The sequence below is a fragment of the Bombina bombina genome, chromosome 6 (assembly GCF_027579735.1).
Source record: "Bombina bombina isolate aBomBom1 chromosome 6, aBomBom1.pri, whole genome shotgun sequence".
Lineage (NCBI taxonomy): Eukaryota > Metazoa > Chordata > Amphibia > Anura > Bombinatoridae > Bombina > Bombina bombina.
The window spans coordinates 1,113,238,574-1,113,260,257 of record NC_069504.1 but is presented as its reverse complement, the minus strand read 5'-3'; the positions used below and the strand labels follow the sequence as shown (position 1 = coordinate 1,113,260,257).

At 41.5% G+C, this 21,684-nt stretch overlaps 1 protein-coding gene across 1 annotated transcript in view; it reads right to left on the bottom strand.

The window, feature by feature from the left end:
- TTLL12 (tubulin tyrosine ligase like 12) overlaps nucleotides 1–21,684 on the bottom strand; it is a 114,749-nt gene that overhangs the window by 29,356 nt on the left and 63,709 nt on the right. The window contains exons 7-11 of the mRNA XM_053719056.1: nucleotides 21,458–21,574; nucleotides 12,854–13,048; nucleotides 12,596–12,707; nucleotides 11,027–11,178; nucleotides 873–954 (exon numbers count right to left, since the gene is read on the bottom strand). Of these exons, the coding sequence (XP_053575031.1) occupies nucleotides 873–954; nucleotides 11,027–11,178; nucleotides 12,596–12,707; nucleotides 12,854–13,048; nucleotides 21,458–21,574 (658 nt within the window). The remainder of the gene's footprint in view (nucleotides 1–872; nucleotides 955–11,026; nucleotides 11,179–12,595; nucleotides 12,708–12,853; nucleotides 13,049–21,457; nucleotides 21,575–21,684) is intronic.

Genomic DNA, 21,684 nt, shown 5'->3' with positions numbered 1-21,684 from the left:
AATATTATGAGCCAGATTACGAGTTGGGCCCAAGTGATAAGGGGTTTATCGCGGGTGTTTGCGGTCGCCGGGCTTATCGCTGGTATTACGAGTTGAAAGAAAACGCGATAGCTTGAGAGCAATCACTATTTATGCTAGAATGATTACCGCGACTTCAGAGCTCTGGTCAACTGTTTGCGAAAATAAAAAGTTGTACAAAGCACATCAAAAATATATTACAAAGTAATAACAACAACGCTAATAAAATATTGCACACAAAAGTTGCAGTTAAGTAGATTAAAGCATGTAGAAGCATATTTATGCAATATTCATATTAATAAAGTGTAAATATTTCACATTCCAATGCTTTGCACATAGCAGAATATAAAAGTATTTTTAAATAGATATTTCTTTATATCTGTGTACATATATATACCTATATATAATCATAATATATACATATGTATAGATATATATTGTCACAAAAAAACAGGTGTATGTAGACATATTTATTTATGAATAAATAGAATATATTCTTGTATGTGAAATATTCATATAGTCATGTCGAGTTAGCACACATGAGAATATGTGAGCGGGTTTGCGCAAGAGTGGGGTGTTATTTTCTCCATTGACTTCTAAGGGGGAATACGTGAACACACACGTGATATTCTAAGTTCGGCGACTTGCGCTAGGAGGGTTAGCGTGAGCAAAAACAGTTTACTTTCAACTAATAATACGGGCACAACCTGATGAGCGCAAAAACCTTTATTCTAGCTCAGTTAATCCTGAAGTGGGAACATTAATTAGCACACCACTTGTAATCTGGCCCTATATGTTGCATAAAAACGACATCCGTACTTAAATATCTCTAGAGAGAGTGCGGAGCATCTCACCTGCTTCAGCTGCACACTAGGGGAATAATTCATTACTGTAAAATGTTTCTCATAATCATCCAGATCACTGAGGGCAAACGGCCTGTGAAGAGATGAAATCAGTGTTGGACGGTGCATAACAGCACACAGAGGTTTTACATTCTTATTAAAACTGCCCTTCATTATATCTTTCACGGGTTATGGGAAATAACAGTAATATAATGACACAGTAGCGACAGAAGGTTATGATAGTTGCCTAGCAGTGTAGCTCTCTCAGGCAGCCAAGGGTTTGATTAAATATATTTATGTCTAAAATACTATGAACCCCTAAATCCAGCAGGGTTATGTAGTTACTAGCAGCAAATGTCTCCCACCAAAAAGAAAAACAAATGAGATAAGTGAGTCAGATTCCCAAACAAACTATAAAAACTTAAATTATGCTTACCTGATCATTTTCTTTTCTTCTGTACTGGGAGAGTCCACAGCTGCATTCATTACTTTTGGGAAATACAGAACCTGGCCACCAGGAGGAGGCAAATACACTCCAGCCAAAGGCTTAAATACCTCCCCCACTTCCCTCAACCCCCAGTCATTCAGCCAAGGGAACAAAGAACAGTAGGATAAATATCTGGGTGAAAAAAGGTGCCAGAAGAACAAATAAAAAAGAATTTAAGGCCGCCCACAGAAAAAAAGGGGCGAGGAGCTGTGGTGGACTCTCCCCATACAGAAGAAAAGAAAATTATCAGGTAAGCATAATTTAAGTTTTTCTTTTTAAAACGGGGAGAGTCCACAGCTGCATTCATTACTTTTGGGAAATCAATACCCAAGCTTATAGAGGACACTGAATGCAAACAGGTGGGACTAAATAAGGCGGCCCAATCTGATGGCACCACAGTCTGACACAACCTGGATTCCCGATAAAAATACTTCAACAGAAGCAGAAAGAACAAAAATATGGAATGAGGACAACGAAACTGCCCAACAATTAGAACCATAAGGACCCCAATTAGAGATCACTCTAAATTCTGTACTCCACTGAGCACAAAAGCCTCTGAGGAGACAAAAGTCCCACTAACTAGAAGCCACGCAGCACCTCTCCATGAACAATGGCAAGGGATAACAACAAACAAACCCCCACACCACAATCTCCATAACTAAAAGAATGGAAGAATCAGATAAGAAGGTCTGAAAGAACCTACAGAAACAATCCCGAAGAGAGAAGGACAAAACAGAGAGAGGAGCCCCTAATATAACTCGAAAAAGAGCGTCTTCCAGGCTGCAAGAAGACAAAGTCCCATAGAAAATACTCTACCGTCGGAGGAGAGCAAAGAAAAGGAAACATTTCAGATCACCTCCTTCATGGATCCAAAAGGAGCCAATGTAAAGCCTTAACCAGAACCGAAGTCCCAGAAGGACAAAAGGTAGAACAAGACTACCTTACCATAGACAACGAACTAGCAGAAAGAAACTGAACACCTGTAGGACAGAAAGAAACCCTGGGAGCAGAACAGGAACGGAATAGTAACATCCGTTTACGCCACAAACGAAAGCCGCAGGCTTCCATTGGATAGGCAGTCAGGCTAAACGTCAAACCCTAGTAACTAGCCAACCGAGTAGCTAGAAAACTTGCACCAGGACATTCCTGAAAAGGAACAAGAGAAAACAACTCAGAAAGCAGGGCGTACCAACTGCCCCCAACTAGAAAACGGGGTAAGGGAGGACAACACCCTGACCAATAAGGAAGAACCAACTACCCGCTAAGGGAAGGTTTCCAAACCAACTGCAAGGCCTCCCAACCAAAGTAAGGATCCTTCAGGAGACAAGATACGTGGTCGATTCCCAAAAAGAGCAGTCAGAATTCCTGACCCCTACTCCGATTGAACAGTCCTATCCCAGAAGCGACTGTCAATGTCCCAAAGGACAAGAGAGATTAAAAATTCCCAGCATTGACAAGGCCTGGAGATCAGATAATGAATCTCTAACCACCAGTTCCTAAGGGAAGAAGCAGGAAGGAGACACCGACACCCAGAGAGACTAACTCGGGATCCAGGATACCTATCCTCATCACCCCTCAGAAACCCGAAGGGAGGGTACACTGCAGACAAGAGAAACCCTCGACCCACTGAACACCTGGAGTCAGATGAGGAAACTACCTCAGGAGAAGCCAACTGGATAGGCGTAGTAGACCAGATCCTCCCAAATAGAAGGAAAACTAAGAAATCCAGGAATATTCCAGTAAAGAAATTTCCAGGAAAAACTTCCTCCATCTCTCCAGAAGAGAGAAAAGAACCACCCTAGTAGGAACAAGGAGATTTCCCCAAGACCGGGAAAACAAGCCTATGACTGAATGCTGGACAGATCCAAGACTATTAAAATCTGGAAAAACAAATCAACCAAAATGCCAAGTCAAAGACAAGGACTAGGTTTAAAAAACAGACCCCCCCAAAACCAGATGCCGGATCAAGACCAAAAACCTTGCGGAACAACCACAAATTTACCTGGAATTGAAAATCTCCATACCCTTCAAGGGGTCTTGAACTCTGATCTCTCATGATGTATCTCAGTGGCTGTCCACTCAGCCCCAAAAAGGCCTCTAAGGTAACACCCACAAAGTCCGAAGACAAAGGAAAGACCCAAAATAGATCAGAACTCCATGATTAAGAGAATATGACAGTCTCTAAAGATCCAGTCTGGATCAACCTACAGCTCAAGGAAATAACGAATGAACGAGCATCCTAAAAACTCCTATCGATTGATGGCAAGAGAGACTGCATAACAATCCCCCAGATCCCCAAGTATATAGGATCAAAAATGGGAATACTGCGAGGACAAAAAACGTCCCTAAGAACCGAGTCCGCAACCAGATGACCGAAAGTCCTACCCCAAAAGGCAAGGGGAAGTGAAAAGCATAGCAATCCTCAAAAAAGAGGAGAGAAACACTGGCGAAAGAGATCTTCCAATCCACAAGGAGTACCAATAGAGGGGAATAATCGCCCCCTACACCAGGTACTGGAGATCTCCAAGCAGTCATCTGATCCTCCCCCCTCGGAAGGGAGCGCTGCGGAATCTGTTGGCGCTCTACAAATAACTAATAATAATAATAAGGGAGGACTCTATCTCCTGTCCAAAGACCTCAGGAACTAAAAATATACTACCATAGCAGAATTTGTAATCCCAGTAAACCATGTAAGCTATGCAGGGACAAAAACACTTAGTATCAAGTACGACCAACATCGGACGCCCCACCAAGACAAAATAAAGTAGGACCAGCCTGATATCTAGGATAGAAGGGCCTCCTATAACTTGTAGAAACAAAAAAAACAACCTTGTAACAAGAGGTAAGCAACCCAAACAGGATCAGCCTGTTGTCAAGGATATAAAAAATGTCTGATATAACCTCAAAAGAACAGAGTGAACTAGTACCCAACAAGGACCAGCCTGCTGACCAGGGTACAACCGAACTGTTCAAGGTCTAACTGAAAGTTCTAAACCCTAGCAGGGCTAGACTAAATAAAACAGACAAACAACAGACCAATAAGCACTGTGGCTTAAACACTGTCGTAACTTCTAATGCGACCATGAATCACTAGCATCAAAATCCAAGAAAAATCTACAACAGCCATGAGCTCCAAAATAAAGAAATAAAACACATCCTAACCGGATCAAAAGAAAATAAGCCGCACCCGCAGGTGAACACCAAAGAGAAATGGAAACACTAACAGGAGCAGCCTGTCAGATATCCTAATCCTCAAGATCTCAGAACTGGGATTAGATACACAAAAAACAAGAGAGACGACCAGGAGTAGGATCTCATCCCTCCATCGTCGAGCACTGTTCGCCATCTGATCCAGAAGCGTGAGGATCCGTTGACGAATCAGAACTGGAATCCTCCATAGCCGCCAACACATGCCGCAGCAGTACACGCAGACTCGCCAGTCTGAATCTTAATGCAAAATCCACCTTCGGTGGGGCATCTGAAGGCCCCGACCCTGAAGGCTGTACCCCTGAAGCCTCAGAGGAAACCGCTTCCCCAGAGGAAAGATCCGATATAATCAAACTCGCACCTGAAACCCCCAGGTTAAGGGGACATTGATGAACTCTTCGCTTGCAATTAGGAAGATGTAAGTGCGCCAACGCCATGGCCATGCGAAACCGTGCAGTAACCTCTGGTGGAAATAAACCTCCTTCCGGAGAAGGGGTAACGGTATTCGGGACAAATGCCTGTGTAGGAACAGAATATTCTAGGGAACGCACCTCATGGGACACAGGATCCTCAGAGGCCGATGGCTCAGCGGTTTCTAGCCTCACCCCAGAGGGAGAAGAGAGCACTCTATTACGGTATATGGAACATAATTGATTGGGCTGGATTACCCTGGCCTCCCCACAATCCAAGCAAGTAACAGAATCTGAATCAGAGAAATCCTTCTCCGAACAATCAGAATCCTCCATTGCTTGACTTATTAAATTATGGACAAAAACAACTGGCACCTTACACCCCCAAAGGCTGGGGCACTCACTACCTCCTATGACCCAGACAAGCAGAGAAACAGATCCTCTCCACCGACACTTGGTCACGAATACAAAAATGGAGAACGAAAACGTGACCATACCTGGTCACGAGGTGCGACATGTAGGCCAAAGAAAAGCACGCCAGTCCACAAGAACTGCGTAGCTCCAAAAATTGTACGTTCCATAATAGCCATGAGCCCCAACATTCTACACATAAGCAGACAGAATCACATAACAAACATGACTAAAGTCCCCCATTGCTGAATATACCCCCTCAGGAGATATTAACCCTTGATTCAATAAAGATAAAGGAGTCCCACTGAGACCCTGTCTTCTATCATTTACATTACTCCCACAATGAAAGGAAAATGAAATGAATCTATGCCGTGGAACAGTAACAGTTTGATAGATAGTAGCGTAGGTTCTGACATGGACTTGAGTGAAGAAAGCAGGCAGCGAAACTCGTCAACGCTGATTGCTAATGGAGCTGTTAATATGAGTCGGGATGGTTTTGCAGAAAGATTCTCCCTGCATCTCCGGACTCTAACTTTCATCCATTCTCTCACTGAGAGGTTGACAGGACTACTTAAAACTCCAGTCCCATCTCGAAGAGTACTACCCTCCATAAGAGACTACTCCGTAATCTTCTGACACTTCTCTGCCAACCTCCTGTGATGAAAGGCAAAGAATGACTGGGGGATGAGGGAAGTGGGGGAGGTATTTAAGCCTTTGGCAGGGGTGTCTTTGCCTCCTCTTGGTGGCCAGGTTCTGTATTTCCCAAAAGTAATGAATGCAGCTGTAGACTCTCCCCGTTCTAAAAAGAAAAAAGATTTTAAAATTCATTTTAAGGATGGGGAAGCGCAGGCCACAGATGTGAGAGCTTTTGCGCGACTAACATCTGATAATCAGGAATGTAATGTGCTTCATGGGGACTCAAAGCTCAATTCCACTGGGACTTATCTAAACCATAAAACCTTCCTTGGTACCTCAGTACCACATCAACATCACCATGTCGGTACGTTACAATGTAAAAACTGGGGGGTTTTACAGCAAGTAACTTTATTTTTTCTTTTTTATATACATTTACCATATATGCAGCATAATACATTTATATTTTAATTCATTTAAATAGAGCCTATCAATCACCAAGGTACATTATTTTGAATAAATCAATTCGCTTCCACCAGACACGTTGTTTGAAAATGCTATTAAATAAAAACCAATTAAACTTGTCTCGCCCACAAACATTAGTGTATAATCACGCAGCAGAAGTTTACTAACTGCTTGTTGGCAACTTCCTATTATAAGCAATTGGGCAAAAGCCAAGACAGAAGTGCACACAGAAAATGTATCTACTTGATCTTTATAGCGCCAGTTCTTCATGTGACAAACAAGGAATATATGGATATTGAGAGTTTTCTCTGTGAGCGCAACAAGTCTCCATTTGCATGTATTACAGGTTAGATATTCTGTTGAATACCTTTTTAAATAAGCATGAAAATATGTGGATGACTTAAAGCATATGGATGCCATTAATATGAAATATGCTTGCAATCATGCAGTGTTTCTGTTTGAATATATCTGTATGTAACTTCATAAGAAGACATAATACATTTAGCACGTCTGTTAATCGCTGACGAGCGCAACCATGCCAACATCATGATGTCAGCACCTGGGCACTGATGAACTACAGTTATACCTGAGATCAAACAGATCCCTAATCATGTTCATGTGTGAGTCCTAGGACTGGAGTCTAATGCACATGATAAAAACACCCAGAACTCTTTAACTGCAGGGCTCAAACCTAGCTGCAAGTTTAGGTATTAAATCTGATATTACTAACAAAAATAATCTCTCCATATTCTAAATATTTGTTAGAAATCAGAAATTACAAAAGAAGATATATTGTGAAGTCTAAAACATATTCACCTAGATTACGAGTTTTGCGGTAACAGGGGTGCGGTGCTAACGCTCATTTTTTTCTCACCGCTCACTTAAAACAATGCTGATATTACAGGTTTTTTTCAACCTGGCGTTAGCTGCAAAAAAGTGAGCGGAGAGCAATTTAGCTCCACATCTCACCTCAATACCAGCGTTGCTAACGGTAGCGGTGAGCTGGCTAAACGTGCACGATTTCCCCATAGGAAACAATGGGGGAGAGCCGGCTGAAAAAAAAACTAACACCTGCAAAAAAGAAGCGTTCATCTCCTAACGCAGCCCCATTGTTTCCTATGGGGAAATACTTTTTATGTCTACACCTAACAACCTAACATGAACCCCGAGTCTAAACACCCCTAATCTTACACTTATTAACCCCTAATCTTCCGCCCCCGACATTGCCGACACCTACATTATATTATTAACCCCTAATCTGCCGCTCCATACACCCCGCCACCACCTACATTATACTAATGAACCCCTAATCTGCTGCCCCCAACATCGCCAAACCCTACATATTTATTAACCCCTAATCTGCCGCCCCCAACGTCGCCGCCACTATAATAAATATATTAACCCCTAAACCTAAGTCTAATCCTAACCCTAACACCCCCCCCTAATTTAAATATAATTTAAAATAATCTTAATAAAATTACTACAATTAAATAAATTATTCCTATTTAAAGAGAAGGTCAATTTTCTTCAATGAGTGCCCGGTTTTTAAAAATACTTTTAAAAACAGGGACACTTTCATTGATGAAAATTAACATTGCACTGGATTTGAAGAAATACTTACCTTTTACTCCTGCAAAGCCGGATCGACGATCCCCCTCCTTCTTCCTGCTGTAGACCACAGCAATGACGAAACTGGCTTCCTCCAATCACAGCTAGGCATCACGACCTGGACGCTCTGGGGTGCAAGCCATGATTGGAGGAGGCCGGTTTTCATCATTTCTGACGTCAGTACAGAGAAACTGAGGCTGAGATCGGCGATCCGGTTTTGCAGGAGTAAAAAGGTAAGTATTTCTTCAAATCCAGTGCAATGTTAATTTTCATCAATGAAAGTGCGCCTGTTTTTAAAAGTATTTTAAAAACCGGGCACTCATTGATGAAAATTGACCTTCACTTTAAAACTAAATACTTGCCTATAAAATAAACCCTAAAATAGCTACAATATAACTAATAGTTACATTGTAGCTATCTCAGGATTTATTTTTATTTTACAGGCAAGTTTGTATTTATTTGAACTAGGTAGAATAGTTACTAAATAGTTATTAACTATTTAATAGCTACCTAGCTAAAATAAGTACAAATTTACCTGTAAAATAAACCCTAACCTAAGTTACAATTACACCTAACACTACACTATAATTAAATTAATTCCCTAAACTAACTACAATTAATTACAATTAAATTAAATAAACTAAAGTAAAACAACAAACACTAAATTACAGAAAATAAAAAAATAATTAAAATTTTTTTAAACTAATTACACCTACTCTAATCCCCCTAATAAAATAAAAAATAACCCCAAAATAATAAAATTCCCTACCCTATACTAAATTACAAATAGCCCTTAAAAGGGCCTTTTGCGGGGCATAGCCCCAAAGTAATCAGCTCTTTAACCTGTAAAAAAAAATACAATACCCCCCCAACATTAAAACCCACCACCCACACACCCAACCCTACTCTAAAACCCACCCAATCCCCTCTTAATAAAACCTAACACTAACCTCTTGAAGATCATCCTACCTTGAGACGTCTTCACCCAGCCGGGCACAAGTGGTCCTCCAGAGGGGCCGAAGTCTTCATCCAATCTGGGCAGAAGAGGACATCCAGGAGTCTTCATCCAGACGGCATCTTCTATCTTCATCCATCCGGAGCGGAGCAGGTCCATCTTCAATTCCGATTGGCTGATAGGATTCTATCAGCCAATCGGAATTAAGGTAGGAAAAATCCTATTGGCTGATGCAATCAGCCAATAGGATTTTTCCTACCTTAATTCCGATTGGCTGATAGAATTCTATCAGCCAATCAGAATTGAAGGGACGCCATCTTGGATGACGTCATTTAAAGGAACCTTCATTCTTCAGTTGGACTTTTTTTGAAGAGGATGCTTTGCGTCGGCTGGATTGAAGATGGACCCGCTCCGCTCCGGATGGATGAAGATAGAAGATGCCGTCTGGATGAAGACTTTGGCCCCTCTGGAGAACCACTTGTGCCCGGCTGGGTGAAGACGTCTCAAGGTAGGGTGATCTTCAAGGGGTTAGTGTTAGGTTTTATTAAGGGGGGGATTGGGTGGGTTTTAGAGTAGGGTTGGGTGTGTGGGTGGTGGGTTTTAATGTTCGGGGGTATTGTATTTTTTTTTACAGGTAAAAGAGCTGATTACTTTGGGGCAATGCCCGCAAAAGGCCTTTTTAAGGGCTATTTGTAATTTAGTATAGGGTAGGGAATTTTATTATTTTGGGGGTATTTTTTATTTTATTAGGGGGATTAGAGTAGGTGTAATTTAGTGTTTGTTGTTTTTCATACTTTAGTTTATTTAATTTAATTGTAATTAATTGTAGTTAGTTTAGGGAATTAATTTAATTATAGTGTAGTGTTAGGTGTAATTGTAACTTAGGTTAGGGTTTATTTTACAGGTAAATTTGTACTTATTTTAGCTGGGTAGCTATTAAATAGTTAATAACTATTTAGTAACTATTCTACCTAGTTAAAATAAATACAAAGTTGCCTGTAAAATAAATATAAATCCTAAGATAGCTACAATGTAACTATTAGTTATATTGTAGCTAGCTTAGGGTTTATTTTATAGGTAAGTATTTAGTTTTAAACAGGAATAATTTAATTAATTGTAGTAATTTTATTTATATTTATTTAAATTATATCTAAGTTAGGGGGTGTTAGGGTGAGGGTTAGACCTAGGTTTAGGGGTTAATACCTTTAATATAGTTGCGGCGACGTTGGGGGTGGCAGATTAGGGGTTAATAAAAATTAAACTAGTGTTTGCGAGGCGGGAGTACGGCGGTTTAGGGGTTAATATATTTATTTAAGTGGCAGCGATGTCCGGTCAGCAGATTAGGGGTTAAAAACTTTATTTAAGTGTTTGCGATGTGGGGGGTTCAGTTTAGGGGTCAATAGGTAGTTTATGGGTGTTAGTGTACTTTTTAGAACTTTAGTTAAGAGTTTTATGTTACAGCGTTAGCCCATAAAACTCTTAACTACTGACTTTTAAATGCGGTAGGAGTCTTGACAGGAGAGGGTGTACCGCTCACTTTCTCCAAGACTCGTAATACCGGCGTTAGGCAAATCCTATTAAAAAGATAGGATACGCAATTGACGTAAGGGGATTTGCGGTATGCTCGAGTTGCGGAAGAAAAGTGAGCGGTACACCTGTACCTGCCAGACTCGTAATACCAGCGGGCGTTAAAAAGCAGCGTTGGGACCTCTCAACGCTGCTTTTTAAAGCTAACGCAAGACTCGTAATCTAGGTGATTGGATTTTCTATCACTTTGTAGGAGGGGAAATAAAATGGCTATTTCTTTTAAGAAAATATAAAATATATGGTCCTATTTCAAGATACACAAACTATAGCAGCACCTGTTTTAGTTAGAAATTATATTATCCTTTCATATCACCCATAAAAAAATAATAAAATAAAGCTAAATGAATTGACAAGAGTCTAAACAAAATAAATAAAAATAAATTAATTCACTGGGAAAACTGACCTGTTGGCAAAGCGCAGCCAGAAGACATCATAAGCGTACAACTTCAGCGGCTGCACAGAGCGCAGGAGGACAATGTAACGGATGTCAAACTTTACCATACCAACATCATCACGGTGGAAGAGCACAGGGTCCTCTATGTATTTGGATACAACCTGGGGAAGTAATTAGTACAGAGAGTTGGGGTTATAATGCCACATTCTCAAGCACCTTAGTAATAAAAGACTTGTGGGTTTATTAGAACAAAACGCAGCAGATGTGCAAGTACAATTATTTATGTGTTTTTTGTTTTTTTAATAAATCGGGTCCCAGAATTAACTGAATGCCACAAACCGCGGCCAATCAAGAATCCTGAATTTGTGCACATCTAGTAGTAATAATCACCTAGACTACGAGTTTTGCGCTAAACAGGGTGCGAAACGAACGCAACAAAAGTTGCATTATTTCTCCCTAAATAGAGCTTCCATTATGAGTTTCTGAAAAGCGTACTTGTGCATGCGATATGGTTGCATTAAGCTCCATACTGCACAAAATCCAAGGGCTGCTTTCACGTGCTCGTGCACGCTTTCCCCCATAAACATGAATGGGTAGAGAGTGTTAGCTTTTTTTCTAACATCTGCAATCGCGGAATGAAAAATCTCTGTAACGCATCCCCTTGATGTCTATGGGGAAAAAAAGTTAAGTTTAAACCTAACACCCCAACATAAACCCCAAGTCTAAACACCCCTAATCTGCCACCCCGACACCTAAATAAAGTTATTAACCCCTAATCTGCTGCCCTCGACATCGCCAACACTAATAAAAGCTATTAACCCCTAATCCGCCGCTCCCCGACATCGCTGCCACTATAATAAAGTTATTAACCCCTAAACCTCCGGCCTCCCACATATCTGCCACTAAATAAACCAATTAACCCCTAAACCGCCAGCCCCCACATCGCAAAACACTAAATTAAGCTAACACCCCCCCAACTTTAAATTAAAATTACAATATAACTATTTAAAAAAATAAAAAAATATACCTGTGAAATAAATCTAAACCTAAGATTAAACTATAAATGAAACTAACATAACTAATCTAATAAAAAAAAATACTAGCAATTAAAAAATCTAAATTAAATTACAAATTTAAAAAAACCTAACACTAAGAAAAAAAATTAAAAATATAAATTACAACTAAAAAATAACAAATCCTACGAAAAATTTAAAAAAAAATCTAAGTTTTACCAAACATAATTAACACTAAAATCACAAAAAATAAAAAACACCAAGATTTAAAAAAAACAAACGAAATTATCAAAAATAAAAAGAATTACACCTAATCTAATAGCCCTATAAAAATAAAAAGCCCCACCAAATAAAAACACCCCATAGCCTACAATAAACTACCAATAGCCCTTAAAAGGGCCTTTTGTAGGGCATTGCCCTAACGAAATCAGCTCTTTTACCGGTAAAAAAAAAAATACAAAGTCCCCCCCCAACAGTAAAACCCACCACCCAAATAACCCCCAAAATAAAAAACCTAACACTCATTGGTCTTGTTAATAAACAAATATAAATGCTACAGATATACCTTTGGCGTGCTCTCCCGCTGTCGGATTATATATGACAGGTTGGTTGTGACATGTGTGTCCAAGCTCCGGGCTAAGTTCCATGGCTTACAGATCCAGTGATTGTCTTCTCCTCTGCAGAGATAATAACATAAGGTCTAGCTTCCTCATGTGCTTTCACGTGCATTTATTGACACTGAGTATATACAAATAGGTACTCATAAGAAGCTTATGCTGTTATTTATCACATACATCTCCTCCTTTATAAAACATTTTCTTACCTCTGCTCCCGCTGCATAAAATAACTAATGAATTGTGGGAGTTCAGTCTGCAGATTAAAGGTCCGTGGCAGCCATTTTGGCCCTTCTGAGCCACCAATCCTCCTAGAAATAGATGCCAGGCAATCCTTCACGGTCAGCAGGCTCTCACACGGGAACTGGTTCAGCATGACGTGGGGCCGTTCAATGCTTAATGTCCTGATGCGAAAAGAAAATGTTCATCTTCTGTCTTCTTAACTGGGTTAACATCACACACAATGTTTTACTAGACCATCACTGTTTACAGGGGATAAAAGAGCCCAGCAAATCATCTGCCAGTTTCAGTATTTTGCATACAGACTTTCCTATATTTAAATATTTATTCTTCTACATATAAGGGGTCAACAAATCTGTTTAAAATTTAGGAGCCAGTAAGAATATTTAGGAGCCAGACAGAGGTATTTGTATATAGATATATAGAAAATAACCCCAAAAGTTAGGAGCACAGATGTGCACAGCGACATAAGATAAGTCACAACGAGAAAACTTTTCTTTAAAGATGGTAACCATTTTACAAACTAGCCATTTTCAGCTTTTTCCTCTCTTCTCAGGATTAATATTTATACTTAAAGGGACAGTAAACCTACAAAATAATGTTATATAATTCTGCATATAGTGCAGAATAACATTAGCTTAGCGCGAACTCTCTTCATCGAAGTATATCAGAGATATTTTATTACAAAGTTAAATTTTCCAGAACGCCGCTCTTGGCTCTACTGAGCGGGTCTTTTTTTCCTAAGCACATCACGGGCACGCTGCCGTCTCGCAGTGCGCCTGATTGCACTAATAAACTGAATGTAACTCGCTCTCACTACCAGACCAGAGCGAGCTACAGTTTAATGTGGCAATCAGGCGCACTGCGAGTAGACAGTATAATAAAATATCTCTGATATACTTTGATGGATAAAGTTGGCGCTAAGCTAATGTTATATAATTCTGCACTATGTGCAAAATTCTGTAACATTATTTTGTAGGTTTTTATGGTCTCTTTAACTTGATATTGTAGTGCAAAAACAAAATGTATGCTTACCAGATAAATTCCTTTCTTTCCTGGCAGGGAGAGTCCATGACTTCATTCATTACTGTTGGGAATATCAATACCTGGCCACCAGGAGGCGGCAAAGACACCCCAGCCAAAGGCTATAAATATCCCTCCCACTTTCCCTAACCCCACCAGTGATTCAGCCGAGGGAAAAGGAAATTTTTTATGCTTACCTGATAAATTTTTTTTTTTACTGGCATGGAGAGTCCACAAATCCATTCTAATTACTAGTGGGAATCCAACTCCTGGCCACCAGGAGGAGGCAAAGAACACCCCAGCAGAGCTGTTAAGTATCAATCCTACTTCCCATAAACCCCCAGTCATTCCGCCGAAGGAATATGGAAAGAGAAGATGACACAAGGGTATAGAGGTGCCTGAGGTTTATACAAAAAAAAGCCGTCTTAACTCAAATTAAGGGCGGGTCGTGGACTCTCCATGCCAGGAAAGAAAATAATTTATCAGGTAAGCATACATTTTGTTTTCTTTCCAATGACATGGAGAGTCCACAAATCTATTCTAATTACTAGTGGGAACCAATACCGAAGCTAGAGGATATAAAATGGAAGGGCGGGAGAACAAGACAGGCAGACCTAAACAGAAGGCACCACCGCTTGAATAACTTTCCTCCGAAGAAGCTTCAGCTGAGGCAAAAGTATCAAATTTGTAGAATTTGGAAAATGTATGCAACACGGACCAAGAGGCCGCCTGGCAGATTTGAAGGCCCAGGAAGAAGAGACAGCACTAGTGGAATGAACCGTAATTCTCTTGGGAGGCTGTTGTCCAGCTGTCTCATAAGCTTACCGGATAACACTTCTCAACCAGAGAGAACGAGTAGAACAAGTGGCCTTCTGACCCTTACGCTTACCAGAGAAAACAACGAACAGGGTAGTAGATTGACGAAAATCTTTAGTTGCTTGTAGATAACATTTTAGAGCAATCACAACATCCAGGTTATGCAACAGCGTTCCTTCTGAGGAGGAGGATTAGGACAAAACGAAGGAACAACAATTTCCTGTTTGATGTTGCGATACGATACTACTTTGGGAAGAAATCCCAACTTAGTACGAAGGACCACCTTATCCGCATGAAAATTAAGGTAAGGGGAATCACACTGTAGAGCCGAAAGCTCGGAAACTCTGCGAGCAGAAGAAATAGCAAGGAGAAATAAAACTTTCCAAGATAAGAACTTAATATCAATTGAATGCATAGGCTCAAACGGAGCCTGCTGCAAAATTTTAAGGACCAGGTTAAGGCTCCAAGGAGAAGCAACAGGTTTAAACACAGGCCTGATTCTGAGCAATGCCTAAACAAAAGATTGAACATCTGGCAGATCTGCCAGACATTTGTGTAAAAGAATAGACAGTGCAGAAATCTGACCCTTCAGAGTACTGACTGACAAACCTTTCTCCTGACCATCCTGAAGGAAAGATAAAATGCAGGTTACCCTCACCCGACTCCAAGAGAAACCCTTCGATTCACACCAATAAAGGTATTTACGCCATACCTTATGGTAAATCTTGCAAATAACAGGTTTACGAGCCTGAAACATGGTATCAATGACCTTCTCAGAAAAACCCCGCCTAGCCAAGACTAGGTGCTCAATCTCCAAGCAGTCAGCTTCAGAGAATCTAGATTTGGGTAGAGGAAGGGACCCTGAAGTAGAAGGTCCTTCCTCAAAGGCAACCTCCAAGGGGAAGAGATGACATCTTCACCAGATCTGCGAACCAGATCCTGCAAGGCCAGACAGGAGCTATTAGAATCACTGACGCCCTCTCCTGTTTGATACAAGCAATTACTTGAGGAAGAAGAGCAAACTGAGGAAACAGGTACGCAAGTCCGAAGTCCCAAGGAACTGCCAGAGCGTCGATCAGAGCTGCTTGTGAATCTCATGATCTTGACCCGTACCTTGGAAGCTTGGCTTTTAGACGAGATACCATCAGATCCAACTCCGGAACCCCCAACTGAGGGTAAACATTGTGAAAACTTCCGGATGGAGAGGCCATTCCCTGGGATGAAAGGTTTGCCTGCTCAGAAAATCTGCTTCCCAGTTGTCCACCCCTGGGATGTGGATGACAGAGAGAAGACAATCGTGAGACTCCGCCCACTGGAGAATGCGAGTCACCTCCTTCATAGCTAAGGAACTCTGAGTTCCTCTCTGGTGGTTAATGTACGCCACTGAGGTGATGATGTTGACTGGAATCTGATAAACCGGACCAAACACAATGGAGGCCAAGCTGTTAGGGCATTGAAGATTGCTCTCAACTATAGGATATTTATTGGAAGAGAAGACTCCTCTCGAGTCCAAAGACCCTGAGCCTTTAAGGAACCCTAAACTGCTCTCCAACGCCGACAGGCTGGCATCTGTGGTCACAATCACCCAGGATGATCTCAGGAAGCAAGTTACATGAGACAGATGGTCCTGAGAGATCCACCAGGATAGAGAGTATCTTTTTAGGGAGTCTAAAACTATCCTCTGAGAGAGATCCGAGTGGTCTCCGTTCCATTGTCTGAGCATGCATAATTGTAGAGGTCTCAGATGGAAACAAGCAAAAGGTATAATGTCCATGGAAGCAACCATTAGACAAATAACTTCCATACACTGAGCCACTGATGGACGGATAGAGGACTGAAGTGAAAGACAAGAAGCAAGAAGCTTGGATTTTCTGACATTATCCAGAAAAATCTTCATGGACAGAGAGTCTATGATCGTTCCCAAAAAGCATACCCTGGTGTCTTTCCAGATTTACTTTCCACCCGTCAGAACGAAGAATAGACAACAGAGAATCTGTATGGGATCTAGTTAAATTTAAAGATGGCGCCTGAACCAAGATGTCGTCCAGGTATGGAGCCACCGCTATCCCCTGAGATCTGACCACCACTAAAAGGGCCCCTAGAACCTTTGTAAAGATTCAAGGAGCCGTAGCAAGGCTGAAGGGAAGGGCAACAAATTGGAAGTGTTTGTCTAGAAAGGCAAACCACAGGAATTGGTGATGTTCCCTATAAATAGGGACATGAAGATACGCGTCCTTCAGGTCTATGGTAGTCATTAATTGACCCTCCTGAACCAAGGGTAGAATGGAACGTATAGTCTCCATTTTGAAGGACGGAACTTTAAAAAATTTGTTAAGACACTTGAGGTTCAATATGGGTCGGAAAATTTACTCCTAATTGGGAACCACAAAAAAGGTTTGAATAGATCCTTGACCCTGTTCCGCCATAGGAACTGGAACAATTACTCACCGAGAAGATAGGTCCTGCCAGTTTAAGAAGGCCTCTCTCTTCACCTGGTCTGCAGATAACGTTGACAGGATAAATCTGCCCCTGGGGGGACAAGACTTGAACCCTATGCTGTATCCTTGGGATACTACTTCCACAGCCCAAGGATATGGGACATCGAGGATCCAAGCCTGCAGAGAGAAGGAACACCTGTCCCCTACTTGATCCAAGACTGGTTTGGGGGCAGCCCCTTCATGCTGATTTAGACTCAGAGGAAGGTTTCTTAGATTGTTTCCCCTTATTCCAATGTTGACTGGACCTCCATGAAGTCCTGGATTGCTCCAGCTTGGAAGAAATGAGGAAAACTTCTGTCCTTTGAAGTTGTGAAAGAAACGAAAATTAGAACTCTGATGACCTAGCCTTCTTGTCTTGAGGTAAGAAAGATCCCTTTCCACCAGTAACTTCAGAAATCATCTCGGCCAGACCAGGACCAAATAAAAAGTCTTGCCCTTAAAAGGTAAAGACAGAAGTTTGGAATTGGATGTTACATCCGCAGACCAAGATTTTAGCCACAGGGCTCTGCGAGCTAGAAACCGCAAAGATAGATAGATTTTTGCTCCCAGCCTAACGACATGCATGCTGGCATCACAGATAAAAGTATTAGCCAGCTTTAGAGCCTTGATCATATCCTGGACCTCCTCTATGGTAGTCTCCTCTGAAATTAGGTCGGACAAGGAATCGCACCAATAAGAGGCTGCACCTGCAACCATAGCACTACTTGCAACAGGTTCCAATTGTAAACCGGGATGAATATACATCTTTCTTAAGTAAGCTTCAAGTTTCTTATCCATAGTGTCCTTGAAAGAGGAACTATCCTCAAGGGGGATAGTTGTTTTTTTGGCTAGAGTGGATATAGCACCTCTACCTTAGGAACGGTGTGTCAAGGGGGTCACGCACAGAGTCAGTATCCGATATCTTGCTAAAGGAAAAGATTAAGATTGAACCAAGGTGTTATCCAGGTAAAGAGCCACTGCGATACCCTGGGATCTGGCCACTGCTAGGAGGGCTCCCAGAACCTTCATAAATATACTGGGAGCACTGAGTAGCTAAGCCAAATGGTAGGGCTATGAACTGGAAATGCTGGTCCAGAAATGCAAACCGCACGAACTGAAAATGATCCTTGTGGATCGGAACATGAAGGTATGCATTCTTTAAATCGATTGCAGTCATTAACTGTCCTTCCTGTATTAAGGGAAGGATGGACCTGATAGTCTCCATTTTGAAAGAGGGAACCCTGAGAAACTTTTTGAGATATTTCATGTCCAGGATTGGGAGATAAGTCCTCTCCTTTTTGAAAACCACAAAGAGGTTTGAGTCAAAACTTAGACCAGTTTCTGAGTGGGGCACCAGGGCTATAAATCACAGGGGGGAAAGATCCCGAACACAATCTAAGGTCTGGTAGACAATCTTGAAAAGAGAAATCTGTCCCTTGGAGGACAAGATTTTAACCCTATTTTGTAACCCTGAGATACAACGTCCAACACCAAAGGATTCTGAACATGCTGACCCCAAGCCTCTGAGAAAAAGGACAGTCTGCCCCCTATTCGATCCGATCCCGGATCGGGGGCCGTCCCTTCATGCGGATTTGTTGTTTGTGGGCTTCTTGGTCTGCTTGGATTTGTTCAAAGTCTGGTTAGGCTTCCAAGTCCTCTTGGACTGTTCAGGCTTGGCGGATGATTGAGTCCACTGGTTCTTGTCTGAACGAAAACTAGAGGATGGCCATCCTTTAGGTCTAGTTCTCTTATCCTGGGGGAGGAAAGAACCCTTTCCTCTAGTAACAGTGGAAAGGATGGAGTCCAGACCTGTCCAAATAAAATCTTCCCTTTGAATGGTAAGGAAAGAAGTTTAGACTTGGAGACCATATCAGCGGACCAAGACTTTAACCAAAGGGCCCGCCGGGACAAGACGGCAAAACCTGAGGCTTTGGAATTCAAACTGACAATCTGCATATTAGCATCACAGATAAAAGAATTGGCTATTTTTAGAGCCTTGATCTTATTCTGAATGTCCCTAAGGGAGGATTCAACTTCAATTAATTCTGACAAAGAGTCACACCAATAAGTGGCCGTCCCTGCAACTGTGGCTACCGCAGCAGCTGGTTGAAACAGGAGATCCATATGTTGAAACATCCTTCTTAAGTAACTCTCCAATTTCTTGTCCATAGGATCCCTAAAAGAGGAGCTATCCTTTAGAACAGTGTTTCCCAAACCTAGTCTTCAGGACCCTTAGTCAGGCCAGATATTCATAGAGCACAGGTGAAATAATCAGTTAATGGGTGAGCTGATTGTTTCACCTGTTCTCTAGTTAAGATATAATGAATATTAGGCCTGAGTAAGGGTCCTGAGGACTGGGTTTGGAGTACACTTGGCAAGAGTGGAAATGGAGCTCTACAGTTCCAGATGAGAATCAGGGACTGGAAAAAATGTTTCCCTTCCAACAGGAGAGACAGGTGTGCCTCAGGGGACTGCTTGTGAAGTAGGACTAAAAGGGGACTGCGGAAAGAAAACCGGAATCTCCTGGACAATACAGTCCTGTGAGGTGGATGGCTCAGAGAGTATAAGCTTACCAGAAGTGGTAACCGTTCTAGTCTCCTTTTTAGCTTTCAACACAAAACCTAGGCAGATAGAACAAAATTGTTCAGGGGGACAAAGCATAGTCTCCTCACAATATAAGCAAGTATTTGTTATGGATATTGATGAAACTGAACCCTCAGAGGGGTTTAAACAGTGTCATCCATAGTGGAATAAATGGGTCTCAGCAAAAACAGGTTCAATAAAATGTTATTGCGCAGAGAGGCACCTCTACCCGCACCTTGGCCAGGTACTTACCACCTTCCAGTAACCCAGACCAGACAGAATGAAGTTTGTTTACTCCCCGTAGTCCAGCGACTAAGTTCTCTGCCGTAGCGAAACAAAGCAGGGATCGTCTGAACCAGGAAACTGTGCCCGGTCACATGGTGCGCAAATCGGAGACCGCCTCCACTATAGACAAAAGTGTGCAAAGCTGAAAATCAGCTACGTAGCGCTTTAAAGTAAAAAACATCACTACATCTATCTGCCAGAAAAATAAAAATTACCCCTCATGAGCCTAGAACCCTTCACAAGTGCCCCGATGGCTAGAAAGCTAAGCAGCACACACATCCCCAACTACCCTTAAATATTAACCTCAACTACAGAGGATATAACTTCCCCAGATCCCTTAGAGGGTGTAAAAGTGTCACACTGTGATCTAAGTTGGTCCTTTACAGTATCTTAAGGGATAGTCAAAACCCACTAGGCATTATCCCAAAAGAAAAAGGATACCCTCCAGGATCAGCGCTGTGGAGCAGACACAGTGTCTCAAGGTGTGACAGTCTCTCTGCAATACATCTGACAGGGACCTGAGTGAAAGGGGAAACTGTGTAAAACGCTAACACTGGTTACCCAAGGGGTTGTTAGAGTAATAGCTACATCAATATAGAGAATAAACCCTGCTACATCTAGTTGCTAACGTTCACCACCACTCTCACTAAGAGATTTGCATGGCTACTTCAAAACCCCAGTCCACTCTTGAAGGGAAAATACCCACACTATTTCTTCTAACACTTTCTCTGCCATCTTCCTTTAGTGACGAAAGGCAAAGAATGACTGGGGGGATAGGGGAAGTGGGAGGGATATTTACAGCCTTTGGCTGGGGTGTCTTTGCCTCCTCCTGGTGACCAGGTGTTGATATTCCCAACAGTAATGAATGAAGTTGTGGACTCTCCCTGCCTTTGGAAAGAAAATGACATGCTCTAATAATTCATCTTTCATGTTGCATTATGTAATAACAATGCTAGTAAAATCAATTGCAGGATCCCTAGTTTTGCTGAACATGTTTAAAGGGACACTCAAGTCAAAATTAAACTTTCATGATTCAGAAAGAGCACACAATGATAAGAATTTTTCCAATTGACTTCCATTATCACATTTTACACAGTCTTTGTATATTCACACTTTTTGAGACACCAGCTCTTACTGAGCATGTGCACAAGCTCACAGGGTATACATATACTAGTCTATAATTGGCTAATGTCTGTCACATGATACAGGGGCCTGGCAATTGGGAGAAAAATAAAATTTGCCAAAAGAAAAATCTACTGCTTTTGTGAAATTCAGAGTAAGTGTTATTGCATTGTCTTTTATATTGTCAATTATGTTGTATTTAGTGGTTCTTTAAGCATCAGTTTGAAAGTAAAGAAATCCAGAGATGACATCAGACAAAAGCCTCACCTGTAGTCTTTAATGTGAGAGAAGATGAAGAGGATGTCGGCTTCCTTCTCCTCATTTGTAAACACGAAGCGCGGGTGATCCACGCCATTCAGCACCTGCTGCATATCTGTGTAAATCCTGCAGACACAGTCAGTGGGTCACTACCGACATATGAATCTGACAAACACAACTGTTGTATACACAAATGTGACACAGACCCGATGTACACTCATGTATAAGCACAGCAT